Raw genomic sequence first — 25,137 nt, forward strand, 5'->3', positions numbered from 1 at the left:
CTTCCAATCATCCATTTATTTTGTGATTTCCTGCAAAACACTGAGAGAAAAATCTGAGTGAAGTCCACCTTAAAGAGGGTATTTTTCAGTCTACGAGGAAAATAAAGAGCATGTTCTGCATTAAATTCCCAGGTCAACAGGTAACCATGGCGGAGGGGGGAAATAATTTACATCAATATCACAAAAGAATGATTATTTATTCTGGCATATTAGAAGGTTTCTCAGTCAATTATTCAGCAATTGGTATTTACTGTACAGAGGGCTTATTAATAAACGATGACACATCATTTGGTTCCAGAAATCAACTTGGGATAATATCCAGCTACATTAACTAGCTTAGTGAAGAGCCTGCACTCATTGGACTCAAGCCCCCCTGAGTCCCTGCAGAAGCCTACAGGCTAGGGGGAACTTCACCCACACCATTCACAAGGGCAGAGTTTGCCCTCAAGGGGCGGGACCAACCTGGTCTGAGGGGGCGGGGCCAACCTGGTCTGTGGGGGGCGGGGCCAACCTGGTCTGCGTGGCCAGCTGGATTGGGGCGGGCCGGCGCGTGCGCACTGGCCGGTCCTCGGCCGGTGGACCATGGAGGCGCCGAGGCCGTTTGCACCGGACCGGTACGTCCCGTGGCTCCCCCCGGCGCCAGGGGCCGATTTGAAGCTGTGGCTCTTTGAGCTCTGGCTGCTACTGCTGACTCCGGGCCTGAGCGCGGACTTACTGCCGCATGAAGAGGACGTAAGGTTTATCAATGAGTACGTGAACCTCCACAATGAACTCCGAAGCAAGGTCAAGCCCGCAGGGGCTAACTTGCGCTTCATGGTGAGGCCCCGAGGCAACCCTTGTCCTGACCGCGCACCCCGGGGCCTCCCAGAGTCTGGGCCGCTGCCCTGAGGGTTAAGGATTGTGGGGAGCCGCACTTTCAGTTTGGGCTTAAACATATAAAGTTTATTCACCGAAGAAATAAAAACCACTGTCTTCTTAACACAGTTTATTACCAAGATTTACACAGGGCTGGGTGTAGGGCGAGTAGAGGCACTCATCCGAGGTGTAAAATTGGAGGCTTCAATTCGAATAAATGATGGTTCAATGCATTTTATAGCTTTCTATTTAAAAATCTACAAAAAGTAATGATGAAGACCATCAGTGTAAACAGCAGGATTCTTGTCTTCCCTTAGGGCGAGGCAAGTGAGGCAGACTCAGGATGCTGCAAATGAAAAGCCAGATCTTGTTTTTATTTAAAATAGCGATTTTTTTTTTCCATCATGGATGTTTTTACATTAATTTTGTCTTTTAAAAATAGTGCTTACCTTAATTGTTGTGAAATGTGTGTTTTTTCTGGTATCCACCCAAGGGAGTGTCTCAGTCACCTTACCCTTTTTTCTGCCAAGGGCCAGTGGATATTTATAACATCTTTCGTAGGCCCTACAAAATTATGAACTTAAAAATTAGCCTGCTATATGTGGTCAAACATTTAATTAACTCTTGATCTGTTGGCTAGACCTGCTTCTCTTTAGTGAGGCTTGTGAGGTTAGCTGGTATTGATGTTGCTACTCGAAACTGCTTCTCCAGGGATTGCCTCCATCTGTCTGGAGCTCAGTCGACTTTGTAATGCTAACTTTTGAAAAGAACTGCTCCCAGCAGTAAGTTGTTCCAAACACAGATGCATACTTCAATGCATGTCTCCTCAGAGTGGGAAATTCATCATTTCTTACATCAGTGGTCAGCAAACTCATAGTCAGCAGAGCCAGATATCAACAGCACAACGATTGAAATTTCTTTTGAGAGCCAAAAACCAACTTCTGTGCATGGGCCACCAAGTTTCAATCGCACTGTATGTGCTGCGCCCGTAGGTGGTTCTCGAGCCACAGTTTGCCGGCCACTGGCTTACATCATGTGTATAGAACTCAAGCAGGGGGTTGTTGTACTTAGCTTTCAGCCCATCATCGCTTTGTAGCTGAATGATTTTGTGTTGTAGGTTATCATGCACATCAGTGGGTTCCACATTGAACCGTGTAGCAAAGATGTTCTGTTCCACTGGTTTTCTTTTCATGTCCTTGAAACTTTCATTAAATGGCCTCATAGTTTCCCACATTCACCAGCATATTCAAGTGTCCTAGAAGGCTTTTGTCCTTCCAGAATAGGGAAATGCACCAAATTACTCCTTTTGAGTTGCACTTTCCAAAAGTCTTAATTTAGCTTCAAATGATTTCACTTCACGTTTGAAAGCAGGGAGCTGAGAAGCTGGTTGGGGCCCTGCAGCTTAACATTCAGCTCTGAGAGGTACTTGGTAATGTCCACCAAGAACACTAGATCACACCGTCACTTGCTATCATTGAGTTCCCCAGACGGGTTTTCCCATCATCTCCATGAACTGCTTGACTTCATCCTGTAGTTCATAAAACCTCAAGAGCATGTTCCTGCGACTCAGCCACCACACTTCACAGCAATAAATGAGATCATTATACTCAGTCAAGATCATTAATAACTCCTTAACCTGGCAGCTATTAAAACATCTGCTTCTGACAAAATTTACATGTGACACTTTATTGATAAAACATTGTTGAGCCGCAATGACTGTGCACAGAGATTTTCTTAGTATATGGTGCAGTGGCATATAATTAAACCCCTTGGACCAAGACTGAAATGACTCAGTTCTTTCTTGACAAATGCAATTAACGCTTTTTGTGAGCCAATCATGGCTGTACCTCTGTTAGTAATAAGGTCACTTTTCAATTATTATCTCAGATTTTTTTCGTTGTTAAAACAAGTGCCATGCATGGTTTCCAGTGACAGCAGTTCCTCTCATGTGTCAAACTCTGAATGAATGAAAATGACCCGATTGGTTGTATGATATTTGTTATGACCTTGTCTTGTCACAAGCCAGAGATAAAAGTTGGAAATTCTTCAGTGTTTTTTTCAATATCTTGTGCTGTCGGTAATTCCATCTGAGACGGTTCTCCAAGACAAACTAACACTCTGAAACAATTTTAATTTCTCTGGTACTAACAGTTCTGTAGCAGCCCCGATGCCCTCTTTCACAAACTCTCCCTCACATGAGGCCTCAGCTTCTGTGCGATTTGCTCCCTCACTACATAACTCATCGGAATAATGTTGTCCCTGTCACAAGGAGGCTTAGTAAAAGCAGATTGTTGTGATTCTAAACTCCACTGAAGAATATTGATTTTATCCTGACACACTTGGCCTCTCAATTGATTGAGGATAGCATGTTTTGAGCCATAATGACGATCCAGGTTGGCTTTTTTCATTATTGTTAACACATCGTCACAAACTGGGCATATAGGTTTGTCTTTGGCTTCAACAACAACAACAAAATAATCATTTGGTCTTAGCTTGTTTGGCTCAGCGGATAGTGTCAGCCCATGAACTGAAGGGCCCAGGGTTTGATTTCGGTCAAGGGCACATACCTCAGTAATAGGCTCAATCCTTGGCCCTCATCAGGGCATGTGTGGGAAGCAAACAATCGATGTGTCTCTCTGTGTATCTGTCCCCCTTCCTTCTACTCTATTAAAAAAAAAAAAAAAAAAAAAAAAAAAAAAAGAAAACTATCCTCAGGTGAGGATTAACCAAAATAATCATTTGTTAATTTCTCTTGGAAAGATTGACACTGCACATCAAGTTTTCTCTTTTTTTTATAGTCACCATTTGTAGGATGTCACACCACTTAAGTTTTAATAACTATCCAGTGTGTCGCTGTGCTGCAATTATTTTCCTTTGATCGCTGTTCTAATCCTGTATCCTGGATTTGGAACATATCCAACATTCGTATCATGGGCTCTTGAGGTCTTTTTAGTGTATTGTTATTTCTTCTTTTTAAAAAAAATATATTTTATTGATTTTTTACAGAGAGGAAAAAAGAGGGATAGAGAGTTAGAAACATCAATGAGAGAGAATCATCGATCAGCTGCCTCTTGCACACCCCCTACCAGGGATGTGCCCACAACCAAGGTACATGCCTTTGACCGGAATCGAACCTGGGACCTTTCAGTCCTCAGGCTGTCACTCTATCCACTGAGCCAAACCGATTTCAGTGTATTGTTGTTTCTTTAATCTTCATCTGAGATTAGTTTTTACTAGGATTGTTGATCATGGATGTGTGGATAAAGATTGGATTGGATTTATCATCTGTGTCAACAAAAAGTCAACAACATCGTTGTCAGTCATTGGAGGCAAAGTCATCAACGTCCCTAGGGATAATCTCATTGTATCTGGTCTCATCATTACTGAATCGCTATAGTTTTACCACAGTGTGTTTACACTTTTCCAATGTGTACACTCTCAGCCAGCTGGCACTGACTGTCCTCTGAGTCACTGCAATACAGGCATATGGACCATGGAGAGCTGATGAGAGCATACATGTCTGTACTGTCATGTACTCATCATATGTGTCCTATCTACCCCATAATGGTCATTCCTTGCTTGTCCTTCAAAATCTGCATTATTATTATGATTCACTTAATATAGATTTATGTTGCTATGGGGGGAAAAATCCTAGATTTATTGAATTTTGAGTCTCACCTGTGGTTGCCTTGACAGGGCCAGACCAAAAGATTTCTCAGGCTTATATGACCTGCGGGCCATAAGTTCCCCACCCTGCCCTAGTTCAATCCTTATTTTGCATTATTTTAAATGTTTCTTCTTGCTCCTTTCCATTCCCTCCTTCCCCATTTCTATTTATAAACTCTTTCCTTGTTGCTATGGTTGTCATTAAAAATGACTAAAATGGCCTGGCCAGTGAAACTCTGTTGGGCTTCATCTGGAGCATGGAAAGGTTGCAGGTTTGGTCCCTGGGAGAAAGTGGGCAGGAAGCAGCAGATCAATGTGCTCTCACATCAATATTTCTCTCTCTCCCTTCTTCTCTCTCTAAAAGTCAATAAGAAAAAAAAAAAGACTAAAGTGTATTGAAATAATAGTCTCTTATGAGGCAATTAGGAGCTTCCAATATACATTATAATGTATTTTAAGGACTATCTTGAGTCTTTTCTCTTTCTTCTGGATTGATTCCTTTGGGAAAATTTTTAAAAATGACGTAAATAAAGTATGTAATGTTTTTAATTTATATGACACATAACAATTGCTAAATGATTGTGCCAAATTAAGCAAATATCAGCAGAGTATAAATGTTCTGCTTTCACCACATCCGCACTAGCATGGACATTGTCAGTCACTTGCTAAACTGATAAATTATACAATGATAATTCATCTTAATGTTAATTTTTAAATGCTAATTTGAGTGATCATATTTTAGGGGGTTTTTTGTTCATTTTCTTTACCTTTTGTATTTTCAGTGTTTCCTCTTCTGTTTATATATTTTTATAGAAATACATTAGGATTTAATCTGTTGTTGAAGATAATTATTTCCAAGCCAATTTTTATGTTTTGAACTTAATCATAGAATTTGGAGATATTTGATAGTTTTAGCTATGTATCACCATTTATGATTACTTTTTTATTATATATATATATTTTTAAATTAATTTCAGAGAGAAATGGAAAGGGAAAGATAGAAACATCAATAATGAGAGAGGAATCTTTAATCAGCTTTCCTCTTCCACCCTCCCACCTCAACCCCCCTGGGATCGAGCCCTTAATCTGGGCATGTGCCTTTGACCAGAGTCAAACCTGGGACCCTTTAGTCAGCAGGCTGATGCTCTATACACTGAGCCAAACTAGCTATGGCATTAAAAAAAAAAAAATCAGAGAGGAAGAGAGAGGGAGAAAGTTATAGAAACATCATTAATGAAAGAGAATCATTAACTGACTGGCTGCCTCCTTCAGGCTCCCCACTGGGGATCAAGCCCACAACCTAGGCATATGCCCTGACCAGGAATTGAACCATGATAACCTGGTTCATAGGTGGATGCTCAACCACTGAGTCATGCCAGCCAGACTAATTTGGTTTTCTACAAGTTAGAAGATTAGCCTTCCTTCTCATAATTAATAAACACATATCGGTAATACAATTTTTATAGGATCTGTATTTCTAATCTCTAAATATTAATTTAAAGTATAAAGAAAAGTATAAAATACTGTATCAGGCACTTGTGTACCCGCAATATATATATTAATATATAATTATTTTAATAGTAATATTGTAGCGGATACAGTTTAAAGTCCCAACCTAAATTTTCACTCTTCTCATTCTAAAAGTTGGTGTGTTTTCCCATAGATTTTGCTAGGATGGAAATATTAGCTGTAAATAGAAGAGTTTATTGTAATAATATGGTCTCCTTAGAATTTTTTCTTCAGAGGTTTGAAAATCACATTTATTATTATTATTATTTTAATAAATATTAATTGTTCAGATTATTATAGGTGTTCCTCTTTTTTACCCCAAAGCTCCCCTCCACCCTGTTCCCATCCCACCCCATGTCCTTACCCCCCCCCTATTGTTTTTATCCATAAGTGTAAGATTTTTGTCCAATCTCTTCCCACACCCTCCAATTCTCCTCCCCCGAGAAAATTGTCAGTCCATTCCCTTTCTATGCCCCTGATTGTATTATATTCATCAGTTTATTCTGCTCATCAGATTTTTTATTCATTTGATTTTTAGATTCACTTGTTAATAAATATGTATTTGTTGTCACTTTGTTGTTCATATTTTTTATCTTTACCCTTTTCTTCTTCTTCATCTTCTTAAAGAATACCCTTCAGCATTTCATATAATACTGGTTTGGTGGTGATGAACCTCTTTAGCTTTTTCTTGTCTGTGAAGCTCTTTATCTGACCTTCAATTCTAATTGATACTTTTGCTGGGTAGAGTAATTTTTGGTTGTAGGTTCTTGCTATATATCACTTTGAATATTTCTTGCCACTCTCTTCTGGCCTGCATAGTTTCTTTGAGAAATCAGCTGACAGTCATATGGGTACTCCCTTGTAGGTAACTAACTGGTTTTCTCTTGCTGCTTTTAATATTCTCTCTTTGTCTTTTGCCCTTGGCATTTTTATTATGATGTGTCTTGGTGTGGTCCTCTTTGGATTTCTTTTGTTTGGGGTTCTGTGCACTTCTTAAACTTGTAAATCTATTTCTTTCACCAGGTAGAGAAAGTTTTTTGTCATTATTTCTTTCAATAGGCCTTCAATATCTTGCTCTCTGTCTTCTTCTAGCATGCACATAATTCAGATGTTGGTACACTTGAAGTTGTCCCAAGAGTCCTTATACTCTCTTCATATTTTTGGATTCTCTTTTCTTTTTGCTCTTCCAGTTGGGTGTTTTTTATTTCTTAATATTTCAAATATTTGACTTGATTCTTGGGATCCTCTAGTCTGCTGTTGGATCTCTGTATATTATTATTTATTTCAGTCAGTGTATGCTTAATTTCTCATTGGTCCTTTTTCATATCTTTGAGGGTCTCACTAAATTTCTTGGAAGTTTCTAGAAGATTCTTGAGTATCCTTATAACTGTGATTTTGAACTCTATATCCAGTATTTGCTTTCTTCCATTTCTTTCATTTGTGACATGTTTTTGTTTTTGTTTTGTCTGCATTTTGGCTGCTTCCCTGTTTTTGTTTCTATGTACTGGGTAGCTGCTAAGTCTCATTGAGTTGATAGAGTGGCCTTGTGTGGTTGGTGTCCCATAGGGCCCATTGGCTCAGCTCTCTAGTCACCTGAGATGGACACTTTTGGTTCACCCCTTTGTGGGCTGTTTGCACAATCTTACAGTTAAACCTTGATTGCTGTTGGTATCAACACGAATTCTAAGTCCTTGCTTGTGTCCATGATGTTATTGTCATCTAGTATTTGTCTTCTACCTTGTCATTGAACTAAAATATTTAGTTCTTTTATTGTTGTAAAATACTCATAACATAAAATTTAACAATTTAACCATCTTCTATTGTACAGTTCTGTGGCATTAAGTTCATTCACATTGTTGTGCAAACATCACCAGCATTCATCTTCCCCAATTGAAACTCTGTACCCATTAAGCCATTTCCTACTTTCTTCAGTTTCTGGCTATAGCCGTTCTGCTTTCTGTCTCTATGAATTTGACTATGCAAAGAAATTATACAGTATTTCTCATTGTGATTGGCTTATTTCGTTTAGCATATTTTCACAGTTCATTTATGTTGTAGCACGTGTCGGAATTTCTATCTTTTTAAAGCTAAATAATTTACTTTGTATATTTATACCACAGCTTTTGTATCCATTCATCTATCAATGTACATTTCAGTTGCTATCACCATTGGCTATTGTCAATAATGCTATGAAAATGGATGTGTGTACAAATATGTGTTCAATTCCCTGCTTTCACCTCTATTGACAGTACCAAGAACTGGGATTGCTGGAACATATGGAAATTCTGTATCTTTTTAAAATATGTTCTTATTGATTTTGGAGAGAGATAAAGGGAGAGGGAGAGAGAAACATCCATTAGCTGCCTCAAAAACACCCCTATTGGGGATTGAGCCCCAAACCTAAGTATGTGTCCCAACTAGGAATTAAACTGGCCACGTCTCAGTGCACAAAATGACACTTAACCAAATGAGCCACACCAACCAGGGCTCTGTGTTTAATTTTTTTGAAGAACTGCCATTCTGTTTCCCATAGTGGCTGCACCATTTCACATTCCCACCAACAATACACGAGGTTTGTAATTGCTCCACATTCTTGCCAACATTTGTTAGTTTCTGGGTTTTATATATGTACTAGAGGCCCAGTGGGGATGTCCGCAGGGATAGGGCCTAAACCGGCCATCAGACATCCCTCTTGTAATCTGGGACCACTGGCTCCTAATTGCTCACATGCCTACCTGCCTGATTGCCCCTAACCACTCTGTATTACTGCCTGGATGCCCCTAACTGCCCTTCCCTGTTGACCTGGTCACCCCAAACCAGCTCTGCCTCGGCCCCCACCATGGTGTCTTTGTCCTGAAGGACGTCCAGAAGGATGTCTGGTTTGATTAACATATTACCCTTTTATTAGTATAAATATCCATTTTAATAGGCATCATTATGTTTTTATTTGCATTTCCCTAATGTATAGTTATGTTGAACTTATTAGACATTTGTATGTCTTCTTTGGAAAAATGTCCATTCAAGTCCTTTGTTCAATTAAAAAATATATATATAATAAATAGTTATTGTTCAGATTATTACAGGTGTTCCTCTTTTTTCCCCCCCCATAGCTCTCTTCCACCTGATTCCCCACCCCACCTCATACCCTTACCCCTGCCACTGTCTTCATCCATAGGTGTAAGATTTTTGTCCAATCTCTTCCTGCACCCCTCAGACCGCCTTCCCCCTGAGAATTGTCAGTCCACTCCCTTTCTATGTCTCTAATTCTATTATATTCACCAGTCCATTCTGTTCTTCAGATTTTTCATTCACTTGATTTTTAGATTTACTTGTTAGTAGGTATGTATTTGATGTCTTTTTGTTGTTCATAATTTTTACCTTTACTAAGTTAAATAACGTATAAAAACAACAGTGATGCTCTAGCTCATTGGGCTCAGTGAATAGAGCGTCTGCCTGTGGACTGAAGGGTCCCAGGTTCAATTCTGGTCAAGGGCACATGTCCAGGTGGTGAACTAAATCCCCAGTAGGGGGTGTGCAGGAGGCAGCCAATCAATGATTCTCTCTCATCATTGATGTTTTTCTCTCTCCCTTTCTCTTCCTTTCTGAAATCAATAAAAATATATTTTTAAAAACAAACAATAATGCCTGATATATAGTAAGCATGTGATATATGAACAATATACAAAATAAGGCAGTAAAAAGATGACCCATGGAACATTGTTTACAAATGAGAAACAATCTAAAGGATTATTAATAGTGGAATGGTAACATTTATTATGTGCTATTCATACTATAGAATACTATGGAGAGGTTGCAAAAGTTAGTTAGATCTAGTTGTATTAATATGGAACAATTTCTCTAAGTGAAAACTGCAAATAACAGGCCAATAATATTATATATGAAATTATTACAATAATGCAAGGAGGAAAAATCACAGAATATGCATTTAAAATACCCACTTGTATCGTGTGTGTGTGTGTGTGTGTGTGTGTGTGTATAGAGAAATGTATACAAATTGAAATATATACAATTTTTTAAACAATAATGAGCTTTGGTGAGAAAAGTATTGTAGTTGGGGAGTAATCTAAAAGTCTGATTTGTTTATTTTTTGTGATATATTTTATATTATATATATGTATAATCTATGAAATTAACTGAGAAAACCCTACAAAAAACTTAGTTTTCAGAAATGCTTACTTTCAGATACACTGAAACATATGTACTTAGCATTTTGGTTTGACAACTATTTGTTGATTTTTCTTTGAATATTGTGTTTGTTCTTATCCTTAACAATGAACTTAATGAGGCTCTAAGTACACATTTTTTTATATTTCCAGATCAGCGTTTTTCAACCGCTGTTCCGCAGCACACTAGTGTGCTGCGAGATGTTGCCTGGTGTGCCGTAGGTGCAGACAAGACAAGAATTTTATAATTTTTCACTATTTTGTTTACTTAATATTTCATAATAAAGTAATTATAAAATACTTTCTTTGTGTTTATTTGATTCCTATTCAAGAGAATTACTTTATAGTCAATATAGGCACAGAGTTAAATTTTTTAACATTTTCTAATGGTGGTGTGCCTCGTGATTTTTTTCATGAAACAAGTGTGCCTTTGCCCAAAAAAGGTTGAAAAACACTGTTCTAGATAAGAGTATCTAGAAATATGGTAGCAGCATCTTATGAAATTTTCTCACATTTCTGGAAATATCATAAGACTTTATTTCTTCAAAACATAATATTTTGCATAAAATTAATGCTCAATCAATAGTTCTTAAATGAATATTTTATATTATTGTATCATTATGAATAAAAGTTATGAGATTAAAAATATATATTATGAAAATATATGTTCTGAAGAGACTACATATGAGTATTATACAGTTCTGAACACACTCTATGTAAGAGTATCACAATCCTTTGCATCATCTAACAATCTGACTTTTTAATTACTGATATATACTGTACATAGTCCTTTGTACCAGAAAATAGTTGTTTCATTTATGATTATCTTAAAAAAAAAGTTCCCTATTGAAATTTAACTAATAAAACCTATAAGCATAAAGTTAGCATTGTTTTCCTTAAATCTTACTATGAGAACTCAAGGAATATAAATTAGAGCGCACACACACACAAAACTCATCATTATTTTGATTTCTTTGCTTTTTGCACTTTTTTTCAGACTTGGGATGTAGCTTTGTCCCGGACTGCTAGAGCATGGGGGAAAAAATGTGTGTTTGAGCGTAATACTTACTTAGAAGAAATGAAGATGGCCCATCCTATATTTAAAGGTATTGGTGAAAATATGTGGGTCGGCCTTGAAAATGAATTTACTACAAGTATTGCTATCAGAAGTTGGTTTGCAGAGAAGGACAAGTACTATTTTGAAAATGGCACTTGCCGTGGTGACTGTTCTAAATATTTGCAGGTATCTAATTTTTATATTATTAATTCAATAGATTCCTTAATTGCATTACTATCAAGTTTTTATTGATTGTTTCAATTTTATAAATAAATACAAATGGTCAATTGTTAATTCTAATAGAATCAAAGTTCTTATCAGTCCTAGATTTTCAAAATGTCTGTAATTATCTCTATTATGTGAACCATACAATTAAAACATTATTTTAAATATAGAAAATCTAACGTCCATACCCAAATTTGAAAGGTACTTTTCTAAAAATAATGTATACGGGAAAAGGAAGAAACCAGAAAATGAAGACTATTTATAAATTATTGACTATAAACATAAGTGAAAGATGATATTTTTTGCACAGATCAGTATATAAACTACTATATAACTAATTGGTTAAAACTTTTTAAATGCAAATTAATTAGTATTATTTTTCCTACCTCATGTCTCATAATCTGCCTTACACTTTATACCCCCAAAATACTGAACTACTTATTTCCTATATATATATTTATTATTTCATATATCACATTGTTTAATAATCATTTATATGTGATACCACACGAAGGGCAGGGATCTTCTCATCTTTTTTTCTCAACACAACATGACATTATTTAGGTCTTCAATAAATATTTGTGCCCGGGATCGATAATTTATTAAATGAACTTCCAAGCTTATTTAAAATACGATTTTTCCCCCCTAACTAGTTTTTCTCAGTGGTTAGAATCTTGATTTGAGGACTGAAGGGTTGAGAGTTTGATTCCAAGCAAGGGCACATAATTTATCCCTGATCCCAGTAGGGGCATGTATGAGAGGCAACCAATTGATGTGTCTCTTTCACATTTATCTTTCTCCCTGTCTCTTCCCCTCCTGTCTACTCTCTCTCTCTCTCTGAAAAATCAATGGAAAAATATCCTCAGGTGAGGATTAACAAAAATAAATAAAATAAAAATAATTAATTTTCTACCAATGAACTGATGTCATGTTTTATATAAAACTTAAAATCTTGGAATTTTTTTCATATTGAACTTATGTCTTTCTCATTAATCAAATGAATCTTTTAAAAAATGTTTGATCTTTTTATTCTTCTCCTAGAAAGTTATAATGGTTCTTCATTATCTTATTTGTATCAAAGCTAGTCTTAATATAACTTCAAACTTTCAGTAAACTAACAAATTCTACTCCCTGATTTACTCCTCTATATTTTGTACTTCTTAATTATAGTATCTTAGTCATTTCGGTTTCCTGCATTTAACATGACTAACTCTAATTTAACTGTTGCAGTCATTCCATTCTCTATTACTTTTATGCATCACTCTATTTCTTTACTAATCATGCTTTTAAAACCACAAAGGCTTGGGATAAAAAGAAAAAAAGAAAAATGGTTCCCCTCCCTCCCACAGAAGTTAACAAAACAAAACAAGTAGTTTTTTGTGGTTTTTTTTATCATTTGAAAGTATTAGAAATATTAAAGCCATACATAGAATTTCTTGAACTATTCTCCTATTTTTATTCCAATTTAATACCAGCTTTTCATTTTATAAAAACAAGCTCCTTTAATCATTTTTTAAATAAAAGGCCCAAATCCTTTATAATGGAATTTCTTCAATGAAAGAAAAATGGCAAAAGCATTCAATTACTCTCTACTCTTTCATTGCTTTTTCCCACTTCTCTAATCTTAGTGTCTCTCTTTTTCTTCTTCCTATTTACAACTTTTATTCTTTCAAAATATTTATCCTTTCTTTACTTCTTCCTCTCTTCCAATAACCTAGAACTCAGGTTCAATAAATTGATTCAGCAGGTGGGCCTTTCTTGGGCTCTGAAGCATTATTTTGGATCAGTGGTTCTCAAACTTTTTATCCTAAGGATACTTACTGGTAGGACCTAATAAAGTATTTCTCTACCTATAGTGTTGCAAATGCTTCCCTAAAACTATGCTAATTCATAGTTCATATTTTTTAGTTATTTAATGAAAGGTTCTATGGGTATTGAATATATTATTGTTTATAATATGGCAGAATAAATTTTATGTTTTCCTTGAAAATTTCATTTTAGCTTGTTTGGGACAAGTCTTACAAAGTTGGTTGTGCTGTTACTCCATGTTCAAGAATTGGACGTTTTAAACATGCAGCAATTTTCATATGCAACTATGCACCAGGGTAAGTTACTTCAAATTTAAAAAAGAATATAAAAATAAATAAATTGAGAATTTTTCAACTTAAGTTTGCCTAACTTCCAATATCTATAATAATAGAAGTGTAATATGCTAATTACACTGGACATCCTTCCAGACGTCCTTCTGAATGACCTTCCAGATAAAGCCAGGGCTTCAAGGGAAGCCCAGGTCCTCGGTGCCTGCTTTGACTGGAGGGAAACAATGCCATCAGCTGGGGCAAGGAAGGCTTATTCTTTCATGAATTTTATGCATCGGGCCTCTAGTATTCTCATAAACTATAAAAAATAAATATAAGATGTTAAAGAATTTATATTAAAATTAGAGGCCTGGTGCATGAAATCCCTGCATGGGGGCGAGGGGTGTTCTTCAGCCCGGCCTGCACCCTCTCTTATCTGGGACCCCTTGGGGAATGTCCAACTGCTGGCAGTAAGACGTCCCTCTCATATCCCTGTCACAATCAGATATCCCTCTCACAATCCCTCTCACAATCCCTCTCACAATCCCTCTCACAATATTGCCTGCCTGACTGCCCCTAACCCCTCTGCCTGCCTACCTGATCGCCCCTAACCACCTCTGCCTGCCTGTGGCATGATTGCCCCTAACTGCCACACTGCCAGTCTGATCACCCCTACCTTTCTCCCTGCTGGCCTGACCACCCTTAATCGCCTCTGCCTCAGCCCCCAGCCTAAGCCATAGTCTGGCCTCCCTCTGCCAGAGGTGACCCGGCTGGTTAGGGAAAGGTGTCGCCCCCATTACCCAGCTTCTCCTGCCACTGGAGGCCACCATGGCTGCCTGAGCCTCATATCTTACAGTTTCATGCAGCTGCCTGAACTTTAAGCCGGCCCTTGCAGTGGCAGCCACCATCCATGGCTTGCTGAGCCTCGGGCTGGCCCTGGGCAGCAGCAGCCACCATCCAAAATTGGCCATCAGGCAGCTGCCGCCGCTTTTTCCAGAAATGGTCATCTGGAAGACGTCCGCCCTAATTAGCATATTTATTTCTCTCTTATTAGTATAGATATTTTGAATTCCAAAATGAATCAATAAGTCATAATTTGGGCATATTATTTTTATGTATAGACTAGCCAAGTATAGATTCCTAAATAAATTTTAACTTTAGCATTATTTCATAATATCTAGCCTAATTAGCATGGGATTTGAATTATTTTCCAAAATAGTTTACTCCTGTATTATAATAAAAGCCTAAAATGTAATCAATTTGACATGTTGACAAAAGAAAATAAGGTTACATGCGTTGAAATGTATGCTGTATGAATTATTTCAGGAATACATCAGATTTGTAATATGAAGGACACTTTTAATTGACTATTCTTTGAAGGTTTCATTATTAATTGGGGCTGATTTCATACACATAAGAAATTGTAATATCTCAGAGATGGAAGAGTACTTTAAAAGTATTTTAGTCAGGCTATTCATATGAAACTTTAATTTTTTTTTTCTTATAATTTTCTTAATTATTTACCCTGTACCAGAAAATCTTCTTATGTTAGAAATAACTACCTTAAAAAATAGCCTTCATCTCTGGAAAGCTCTGTTGGAAAGTCCCAAGTTTTCTTACAAGTCAATATGATACTATAAGTAATACTGTTAAAGTGACAACTAAGTGACAAAATATCCCAATCAATATGTCAAATTGATTACATTCTAGGACTGAAAAATAATGTCTATCAAATAAAATGCTTCTGGGACTGGAACAAAAAGAAAAACAAAACATATTAATTACTAGTTATTGATCGTCTTTCCTTAGATAGAGAAAAAAACAGAACGGTGATGTAAAAATTAGACTCAGAAACCCCCTTCCTGATGGAAATCTTTGCTGACATTACAAAATTTTTTAGGTTTCTTTTCATTTTTACAGGCCAGAAACATTGAGATGAAACTTATTACATTGAGAAACTTTTAAAAGTTTACTACTGATTGGTATTAAAAATTCAAACAGTGAACTGGGCACTGGTGCAGGGAGGGAAGGTTTCTCAGAAGCACAAGTCTTTATTTATGCAATAAGCAACCAGGTACAAGGCTCTGCCCTATCTATGAACAGTCCCAAGGAGTCTGGCCATATCTAGTCTCTAGTCTTGGAAGGGAAACAAAAAAGAAATAAGCATAACCAATGGACAAAAAACTATGGGAAGGGAGGGCATCTATGGGGGGTGTAATTGGTAAGATATATACACATATAATACCTTAATAAAAAAATAAAGAAAAATAAAAAATAAAATAAAGATATACAAATGAGGACACTTATTATATCATGTTATACTAGTCCTATCTTATAAAAAGTAATATGCAAATTGATCATACCTCTGCTACACCTACATGCCACGTCCACCTGCCTATCAGGAGTGAGAATGCAAATTAACCCAACCAAGAGCTGGCCACAGAGCTGCAGCAAGCAGGAGGCTTGGGTTTCCCTGGCAATGGAGGAAGCCAAGCTTCTCTGCCACCCTGGCCCACTGGCCCGCCCAGGCCTACACTCAAGGATATAAAGTTTCAATTATAGAAGATAAATAAACCCTAGATATCAGAACCTCTACTTGGGTCACCGGGGGGGCGTGGTCAGCCTGAAAACCACCACAAGCCCCTCACCCAGGCTGCCCTATACCCCAAGGGAACCCCCACCTTGATCCGGGTCACCCTTTAGGGCCATCCAACTGGCCCCACCCATGTAGCAAGCCTCTATCCTAATAAAAGAGTAACATGCAGATTGACCATCACTCCAACACACAAGATGGCTGTCCCCATGTGGACACAAGATGGCTGTGACAAGATTGCCAGCAAGAGAGGGCAGTTGGTAGGAATCAGGCCTGCAAGGGAGGGCAGTTAGGGGTGACCAGGCCTTTAGAGGAGGGTAGTTAAGGGCAATCAGGCTGGCAGGGGAGCAGTTAGGCATCAATCAAGCTGTAAGGGGAGTGGTTAGGGGTGATCAGGTTGGCAGGCAGAAGCAGTTAGGGGCAATCAGGAAGGCAAGCAGGCAAGCAGTTGGGAGCCAGAAGTCCTGGATTGTGAGAGGGATGTCCAACTGCCCATTTAGTCTCAATCCTACCTGGATCAGGCCTAAAAAGGCAGTTGGACATCCCTTGAAAGGTCCCAGATTGGAGAGGGTTCAGGCTGGGCTGAAGGACACACACCTTCCATGCATGAATTTCGTGCACTGGGACTCTAGTAATAACATAAAACTGAAATTTAAAAAACCAATGACTCCAGAAATAGGTGACTGAACAAGTAATTTACTGCACATTATTATGCAACCATTGAAAAGACTGGTGTCTTTCTCTTTGTACTAATATGGAAAAGTCTCACTTATTAGATGAAAAAAAGCAAGATGCAGAACACTAATAGGTAAGATTGAGGCTTTTTGTTACAGCAGCTAACATTATTGGGAAATGTAGTGATTCAATAGGATAGAAGTAAGAAATATCTGTTTGATGGGTAGTTCTGTTCTACAAGTCATTTAAACACCCAGGTTGTTCCCAGTTTGTTTCTTCACAAATATGAGCTAGCTCAAGCTTATAATATGGGAAAAGAAACATGTTGGCAGCTTGATCATCCCCTAAAGCACCTGGTTGGAAGTGGTGCACATCACTGCCACTTCCATTTCATTGGATTTAAAATTGATCAGTCCTCGCCGGTTTGGCTCAGTGGATAGAGCACTGGCCTAGGGACTGAAGGGTCCCAGATTTGATTCTGGTTAAGGGCACATGCCTGAGTTGTGGGCTTGATCCCCAGTAGGGGGCGTGCAGGAGGCAGCCAATCAATGATTTTCTCTCATCGTGGATGTTTCTCTCTCTCTATCCCTCTCCCTACCTCTCTGAAATCAATAAAAATATATTTAAGAATAAAAAATAAAATTGATCAAATGGCCATATATAAGTTGCAAGGGAAGTTGGGGAATCCATTGTGGGAAATATAGCTTACCATTAATATGCCAAGCTAAAATACTTTTATATCAGTATTTCAAAAGATATTTAGATTGACAGCTAGCATTATCACAAATATATAAATACTAAGAATTTTTGTGAAAAAATTTTTTCTCAGAAGAATAATAGAAGCTGTTAACAAGTTAGCTGTGGAGAGACAGATAAAAAGTGAAAGATGGAGACATTTTTCCTCTTTAAGGTTGCATTTTTCTGCTTTCTTCTATCATATACTTAGAAATAGTATACATTTATTACTTTTATTCTATTTATTTAATTTTATAGCAACAGAGGATAATGGAGAAGAATTTAAGAGTTGTTTAGAAGGTATTAGTAACAGGATTTGGAAGTCATAATATTAAGTAATGAGAGACAGGAAATAGTCAAGGAATTTCTCAGATTTATGATTCAGTCATAAATGGTATTGCTATTAACTGCAATGAAAAATACTAACTCTTTTGGGAGGGAAGATGATGAGTTCCACTTGGGACATAATGAATTTGAGTTGGCTGCAAAATTCTCACTTAGCAAGCAGTTGGTTATATGGATTAGAAGCTAATCCATATAACCAACTGAGGTATGGCATAGGACAAATATTTGGAGTGCCTGTGATGATTGAAATAATGGGAGTAGATAGGATTGTCTGTGAGAGAGTACTGAGGGAAAAGAGAAGAGGACTTCTAGAAGATCATGCAAACACTGAAGGGCACTCAGAGGAAGATAAAATGACCTAAGAAGAATGGCCAGACAGAATAAATTTAAAGAAGAAGAAGAAGAAGAAGAAGAAGAAGAAGAAGAAGGAGGAGGAGGAGGAGGAGGAGGAGGAGGAGGAGGAGGAGGAGGAGGAGGAGGAGGAAGAGGAGGAGGAGGAGAAGAAGAAGAAGAAGAAGGTATCATAGTAGACATAAGGGAAGGGCTGTTTTCAGAAGGAAAATTTGTCTAAAATTTTAAATTTTAAGAGGTCAAGCAAAATAAAGATTTAAAAATATCAGATTTAAAAAGAACTTCATTGGTAAGCATAGGAAGAGCCGTTTATGTGGAGGGAAGTAATGCCAGGTTGTAATGTCTCAAAGACTGTTTTTTTTTTCTTTTGTTTTTAAAGTGGGCATGATGTAGACACGTTTAAATATTGACATGAAGTATGTAATATACAATAGTATGTACTATAGAATAAAAGTAATTCTTTACAAAGAATAAAGACATACAAGAGGTTAACCTTAGAAAGAAGGAGAAGCAGTTCTTTAGTTTTATTAGAAGAAGAAAAAAAGACGGGGTGGGTATATTTGTCATATTTAGTGACCAAAAAACGTCTCAAGCTGCAATCTAAAGGACTTTATGTTTCTCTGTGAAGTAAGGCAGAACATGTCCTGAGAATAAGACTTTGAACATGGGGTTTAGAAGATTGGGAAGGTTTGAAATAGTTATTATGGAAAATGAGGGAGGAATCTGAGTAGGGAACCATAGAGAGAGTATTTACCTCATTTAATGATTTTGCTCTAGCAGCACCCAGTTGCCCTGAAGCAGATATGGAGCATTCACACAGTAAGATGCCTTCATTTTTTCCAAAACTGGGGTTTAATCAGGTGTCTATAAAGGAAAATAGTTTAAGAGAGTTTCAGGTTTTTAGCTGAACATGCAAATATGAGAATATGCAGAGACCTAAGCTAAATAGAACGGGATAACAGGGTGGATAGGGAGAAAATAGACCTGCAGTACACCAGAGAAATGAATGTACAAGTAAATAAGTGAGCAATCTGGAAGGACAGGAGGTTGCAATCAGTGAGTGTAATTTGTGATTTTTTTAAAATTTATTTTAGAGAGGAAAGGAGAAAGAGAGGGAAAGATAGAAACATCAATGATGAGAATCATTGATTGGCTGCCTCCTGCATGCCTCCTGCATGCCTCCCACTGGGGCTGGAGCCATCAACCCTGGCATGTGCCCTTGACTGGAATCGAACCCAGGACCCTTCAGTCCGTAGACTGACGCTCTATCTACAGAGCCAAACCAGCTATGACTGAATTTGTGATTTTGTGAGTTCAGAGGTGGAGCAGGTTTAAGAGATAACAAGGTCCAGAGTATGGTTAAAAAATGCCAATTACAGTAACAGACCACGTTACTGGGCAAATCATCCATAAGCATATTGTAATCACCCAGGTCCCAAATTCTAAGATAATGGCACAATTTTTATTGGAAGGGAGATTGTGAATCAGATGTCAAAATGTGGAAGGAGGCATGATCAGAAAGAAGATAATACCTTGGGGAGGGTTAGAAGATGGTACAGCAAAATATTATCACTCTTGTCAATGTTTAACTGTGGTCCCTGGTCCTTTAGTTCCAAGCAGTGGAAGTGAAGGAGATGTGACCAACTGAGTTTTACAGAAAGTGATACAAAGTAACATAGCTTTGCACATAAAGGGGTAATTTGAGGCAGAAAACAACAGGATTTGTGCTTTTGTTGGCCTTGAAATAAGTATAAAAGTAATCATAGAGTTTTGGCAAAGATAAATACATTAGATGTACCAGAAGGAGAGCCAAATATGATCTCTAAAAGATAATCTTCCTGCCGAAACAGGTTTGGCTCAATGGATAGAACATTAGCCTGCGGACTAAAAGGTCCCAGGTTCAGTTCCGGTCAAGGTCATGTACCTTGGTTGCAGGCACATCCCCAGTAGGGGGTGTACAGAAGGCAGCTGATCGATGATTCTCTCTCATCGATGTTTCTAACAATCTATCCCTGTCCCTTCCTCTCTGTAAAAAATCAATAAAATATATATTTTTTTAAAAGATAATCTTCCCCAGAGCATCCAGGCCAGGAGCGGCCAGGCTCGGAGCAGCCAGGCCCGGAGCAGCTGGGTCGGGTGCGGCCAAGCCTTGAGCAGCAGCTGCCAGGCTGGGAGCGGCCAGGCCCGGAGCAGCAGCTGCCAGGCTGGGAGCGGCCAGACCCGGAGCAGCAGCTGCCAGGCTGGGAGCGGCCAGACCCGGAGCAGCTGGTTGTAGAACAAACCAGAGCAACAGAGGCCAGGCCCGGAGCAGCCAGGGCCAGGACAGCTCGTTCCTCGCCTGCCCCTGCCCCACGGCTGCCTCTCAGACATGGCTGGAAACTTTTGTGGGAACTTGAGGGTCTGCTGAATCAAGTGATGAAGGCTTAGATCTGGATGTGTTGAGTTAGTATAGCGCTGGGGTGTTGATCTGTGAGTGCCTTGGGTGGGGCCAGGATGAGGCTGGTTGACCTATTTGGAAATGCCTTTTGTGTGAAGTGTATCATTGGGCATGTGGAGGTATTATTGATATGAGAAAATGTTAAGTAACTGATTTACTATCTGAAAAGGGATTTACTATCGGGGAAAGGGAGGAAGGAAGAGATTGAACATAAACTATGCCCGTATAGATGAGGACAATGGGGGATGGGGAGGGGGCGGAGGGTGGGGTGGGAACCTGGTGGAGGGGGGAAGAAATGAGGAACCTTTGTAATAATATGAACAATAAAGATTGATTAAAAAAAAAAAAAAGATAATCTTCCTTGCTCTTTATTGCATTGTATTTTTCTCTAACTTACTGGGATAGATTTTTTTAAATCTTCTTGGGAGACCTATGGAAGTCCAGGTGTACCAGACTAGAAGCCAGCTTTGTGGTATTTCTCAATGATACATGAAAGAGTGAAAGTGAAAGTGGTTATTGTATGTGGTATAACTTCTGGCTTAATGAGATGGAAAGATCAACATCTGTTTGATATTCTCTTGCCATTGTTCTATGGACAATGTTCAGATATGTGAGTCTGTACATGGAGAACTTTGAAGAGAAGAATCTACTTACAAGTTATAATTGCTAGATTGTCAAACCATTGAGCTGAGTTACTTCCTTCATGAATAAAGTGGTGGCAGAAATAGGTCTAGTGTAAGCAATGAAAGTTTCCATTACCACCAGAATTGTGTTTTCCTTCTGTAACAATATAGTTCTATAAAATTTGAATAATGGTCTTCTAATGAACTTTGGGTTGGACATAGGTAAGTTTACCCAATAGGCCAGGCAGAAAATATGTCCTTATCTAAGACTTGGTCCCATATCCTATAAGGGCAATATAATGAAGGTATGGCCAGATATGAGTCTAAAAAAAGTTCTAGGGACTTATATGCCTAATGTTTGTTTTTATAACTTCTAAATCACACTGAGTAAATAAGCAATCCTATTTAATGATCAGTATCAATGACCCTCCCCTCACTGAAAAATCTCTTTTACTTACCTATCCCCTCTATCTTTCTTATCCTAGATCTTTTATGTAAGCTTCCCAATTCATATCTACTTTTGGGCCTCTTTTTCTTACTTAGCTTTGAGGAATTGATGTAATAGTTTCTCAATTCTCCCCTCTGGTCTATACAGTAGGTTAAATCAACTTGGTAAAATTCCATTTAAATTTATTTGCTTGTTTATATATTTATGTATTTTTCATGTAGATCTCAAAGTAATTCATGCAGCTAGGTCTTTGAGACTATAGACATTTCAGAATTTTTCAAACTCGTCAGAAAATTAATACAACTTCTTATACAAGTGTTCCAAACAGAAAGCAGTTAATTACAAAGCATTCTGTAATATCCATTTTTTAAGGAAAACTTTGCTATAAACTAAGATAAAATAAGTTTTAAAACTCAATCATTTTAAAATTACAATATTTTATTTCAAGGATATCAAAATTCACTTCAAAAGAGACTTTTAAGGAGGGAGAGTAAAGATTGCATCTCCAAATTGAGTACTTCCTTGAGTCCTTTTCTTAATTAAATCACCTTTATAAACTAATAAAAATTGTTAATTATATTTCTTAAATAATATAAAACTTGAGACTTTTTCTAACTAAATGTTTTCTGCTTTTTTGTAGAGCAACTCTAAGGAGACAGCCTTATCAACAAGGAGCAGTTTGTTCTCAATGTAGCAAAAATGACAGATGCACAGATTTTCTATGCAGTAAGACAAAGAAAGTAACTTTAACACACACACACACACACACACACACACACACACACACACACAGCCCATAGTGCATAGGATGATAAGAAAAATGAAATGTTGAACACTAGTTTTCCATTATCATATTAATATATTTTCTTTAACCAGAATAGTATTATATTATCAAACGATGGCTGAAACAGTATCATCTTTAGATTTTTCTAAAATGCACAGCCTTTTCTGCCCTCTCTTACCTTTATTCCTGCCCTTAAGGACATACCAGAATGTCTGAAAGAAGAAATGAAAACCAATAGCTATAACCTGAAAAAGCTTCACAATTAATTCCTAAAAGAGCAGCCTTTTTGAAAATGACTGATATAAAAGATAAGCTATTTAAAAAGAGAAAAGAAGTAATTTGCAGTACTTTTCTTAGGAATGTTTCCTCTATAAACTCCTGGAGTATTACTTTCACAAAAAAGAAGAGATGAATGGAAAAGCAAAATGATTCATTGAAAGAATTACCCATAAACATAGAATCTTTATTTATAGACAAAGACCAAAATAAACCGGAAGCCTAGAATTACAAAGCAAGATATAAATATGATAACTTTAAGAGATATACAAGTGGAAAAATTGACAATGAAAATACAACAATCTAAAATCTATGGGTCACAGCAAAAGCAGTTTTGAGAGGGAAGTTCATATCCCTAAAGCCTATTGCAAAAAAACAAGAAAAAATGGTAACAAATTATCTAACTCTACAACTCAAAGAGTTAGAAAAAGAGCAACAAGAAAAGCCCAGTGTAAGCAGAAGGAAGGAAATAATAAAAATAAGAGTGAAGATAAATGACACTGAGACCAAAGAAACAATACATAAGATCAACAAAACCAAGAGCCGGTTCTTTGAAAGGATAAACAAGATTGATGAACCTCTAGCCAGGCTAACCAAGAAGCAAAGAGAGAGGACTCAAACAAAATCAGAAATGAAATAGGTGAAATAACAACAGTCCCCGCTGAAATACAAAGCATTGTTACAAAATACTACGAACAACTCTATTCCAACAAACTGAACAACCTGGAGGAAATGGACATATTCCTAGAGAAATACAACCTTCCAAAACTCAATCAGGAAGAATCTAAAAATCTCAATAGACCAGTGACTTGGGAAGAAATTGAAACAGTGATCAAAAAGCTTCCAGCAAACAAAAGCCTAGGGCCAGATGGCTTCAAAGGAGAGTTTTACCAATCATTCAAGGAAGAACTAAAACCTATCCTCCTCAGTCTATTCCAAAAAATTCAAGAGGAAGGAACACTTCCAAACTCCTTCTATGAAGCCAGCATCACCCTAATACCAAAACCAGATAAAGACAACTCAATGAAAGAGAATTACAGGCCAATATCCGTTATGAACATAGATGCCAAAATCCTCAACAAAATTCTAGCAAATCGGCTCCAGCAGAACATCACAAAGATCATACACCATGACCAAGTAGGATTTATTCCAGGAATGCAAGGATGGAACAATATCTGCAAATCAATAAACATGATGCATCACATAAACAAATTGAAAGATAAAATCATATAGTCATATCAATTGATGCAGAAAAAGCATTTGATAAAATCTAACACCCTTTCCTATAAAAAACTCTCAACAATGTGGGAGTACAAGGATCATACCTCAACATAATAAAAGCTATGTATAATAAACCCACAGCCAACATCATACTCAATGGGCAAAAACTAAAACCATTCCCTCTAATAACAGGAACAACACAGGGATGCCTACTCTCACCACTCCTGTTTGACATAGTACTGGAAGTACTAGCCATTGTGATCAGACAATAAGAGGCAATAAAAGGCATCCAAATTGGAAAAGAAGAAGTAAAGTTATCCTTATTTGCAGATGACATGATATTGTACATAAAAAAATGACTCCATTAAAAAACTAATTGACTTAATAAATGAATTTGGCAATGTAGCAGGATACAAAATTAACGCCAAGAAATCTATGGCATTTCTATACACCAACAGCGAACTTACAGAAACAGAGACTAAAAAAGCAATTCCATTTACCAAAAAACTTAAGATACCTAGGAATAAACTTAACTAAGGAAGTAAAGGACCTATATGCGGAAAACTACACGACACTGAAAAAAGAGATAGAGGAAGATGTAAACAGATGGAAGAGCATACCATGTTCATGGATTGGTAGAATCAACATCATCCAAACGTCCATACTTCCCAAAGCAATCTATAGGTTCAATGCACTCCCAACGGCATATTTCACTGACCTAGAAAAAACTCTTCAAAACTTCATTTGGAACAACAAAAGACCCCGAATAGCCACAGCAATCCTGAGAAAGAAGAGTAAAGTAGGAGGGATCTCAATACCAGATTTCAAGCTGTATTACAAAGCCACTGTTCTCAAAACAGCCTGGTACTGGCAGAAGAATAGACATAATCAATGGAATAGAATCGAGAACCCAGATATCAACCTAAATCACTACGCTCAATTAATATTTGACAAAGGAGGCACAAACATACAATGGAGTCAAGACAGTCTCTTCAATAAATAGTGTTTGGAAAATTGGACAGATACATGCAAAAGAATGAAACTAGATCACCAACTTACACCATGCACAAAAATA

At 37.4% G+C, this 25,137-nt stretch overlaps 1 protein-coding gene across 1 annotated transcript in view; it reads left to right on the forward strand.

The window, feature by feature from the left end:
- The first annotated feature begins 550 nt into the window (after positions 1–550).
- The window catches only part of GLIPR1L2 (GLIPR1 like 2), a 33,507-nt gene continuing 8,920 nt past the window's right edge, over positions 551–25,137 (forward strand). The window contains exons 1-4 of the mRNA XM_036456755.2: positions 551–816; positions 11,212–11,457; positions 13,498–13,601; positions 22,422–22,507. Coding sequence (XP_036312648.1) covers positions 583–816; positions 11,212–11,457; positions 13,498–13,601; positions 22,422–22,507 — 670 coding nt within the window. The 5' untranslated portion in view covers positions 551–582. The remainder of the gene's footprint in view (positions 817–11,211; positions 11,458–13,497; positions 13,602–22,421; positions 22,508–25,137) is intronic.

The sequence above is a fragment of the Pipistrellus kuhlii genome, unplaced genomic scaffold, assembly GCF_014108245.1.
Source record: "Pipistrellus kuhlii isolate mPipKuh1 unplaced genomic scaffold, mPipKuh1.p scaffold_m20_p_3, whole genome shotgun sequence".
NCBI lineage: Eukaryota > Metazoa > Chordata > Mammalia > Chiroptera > Vespertilionidae > Pipistrellus > Pipistrellus kuhlii.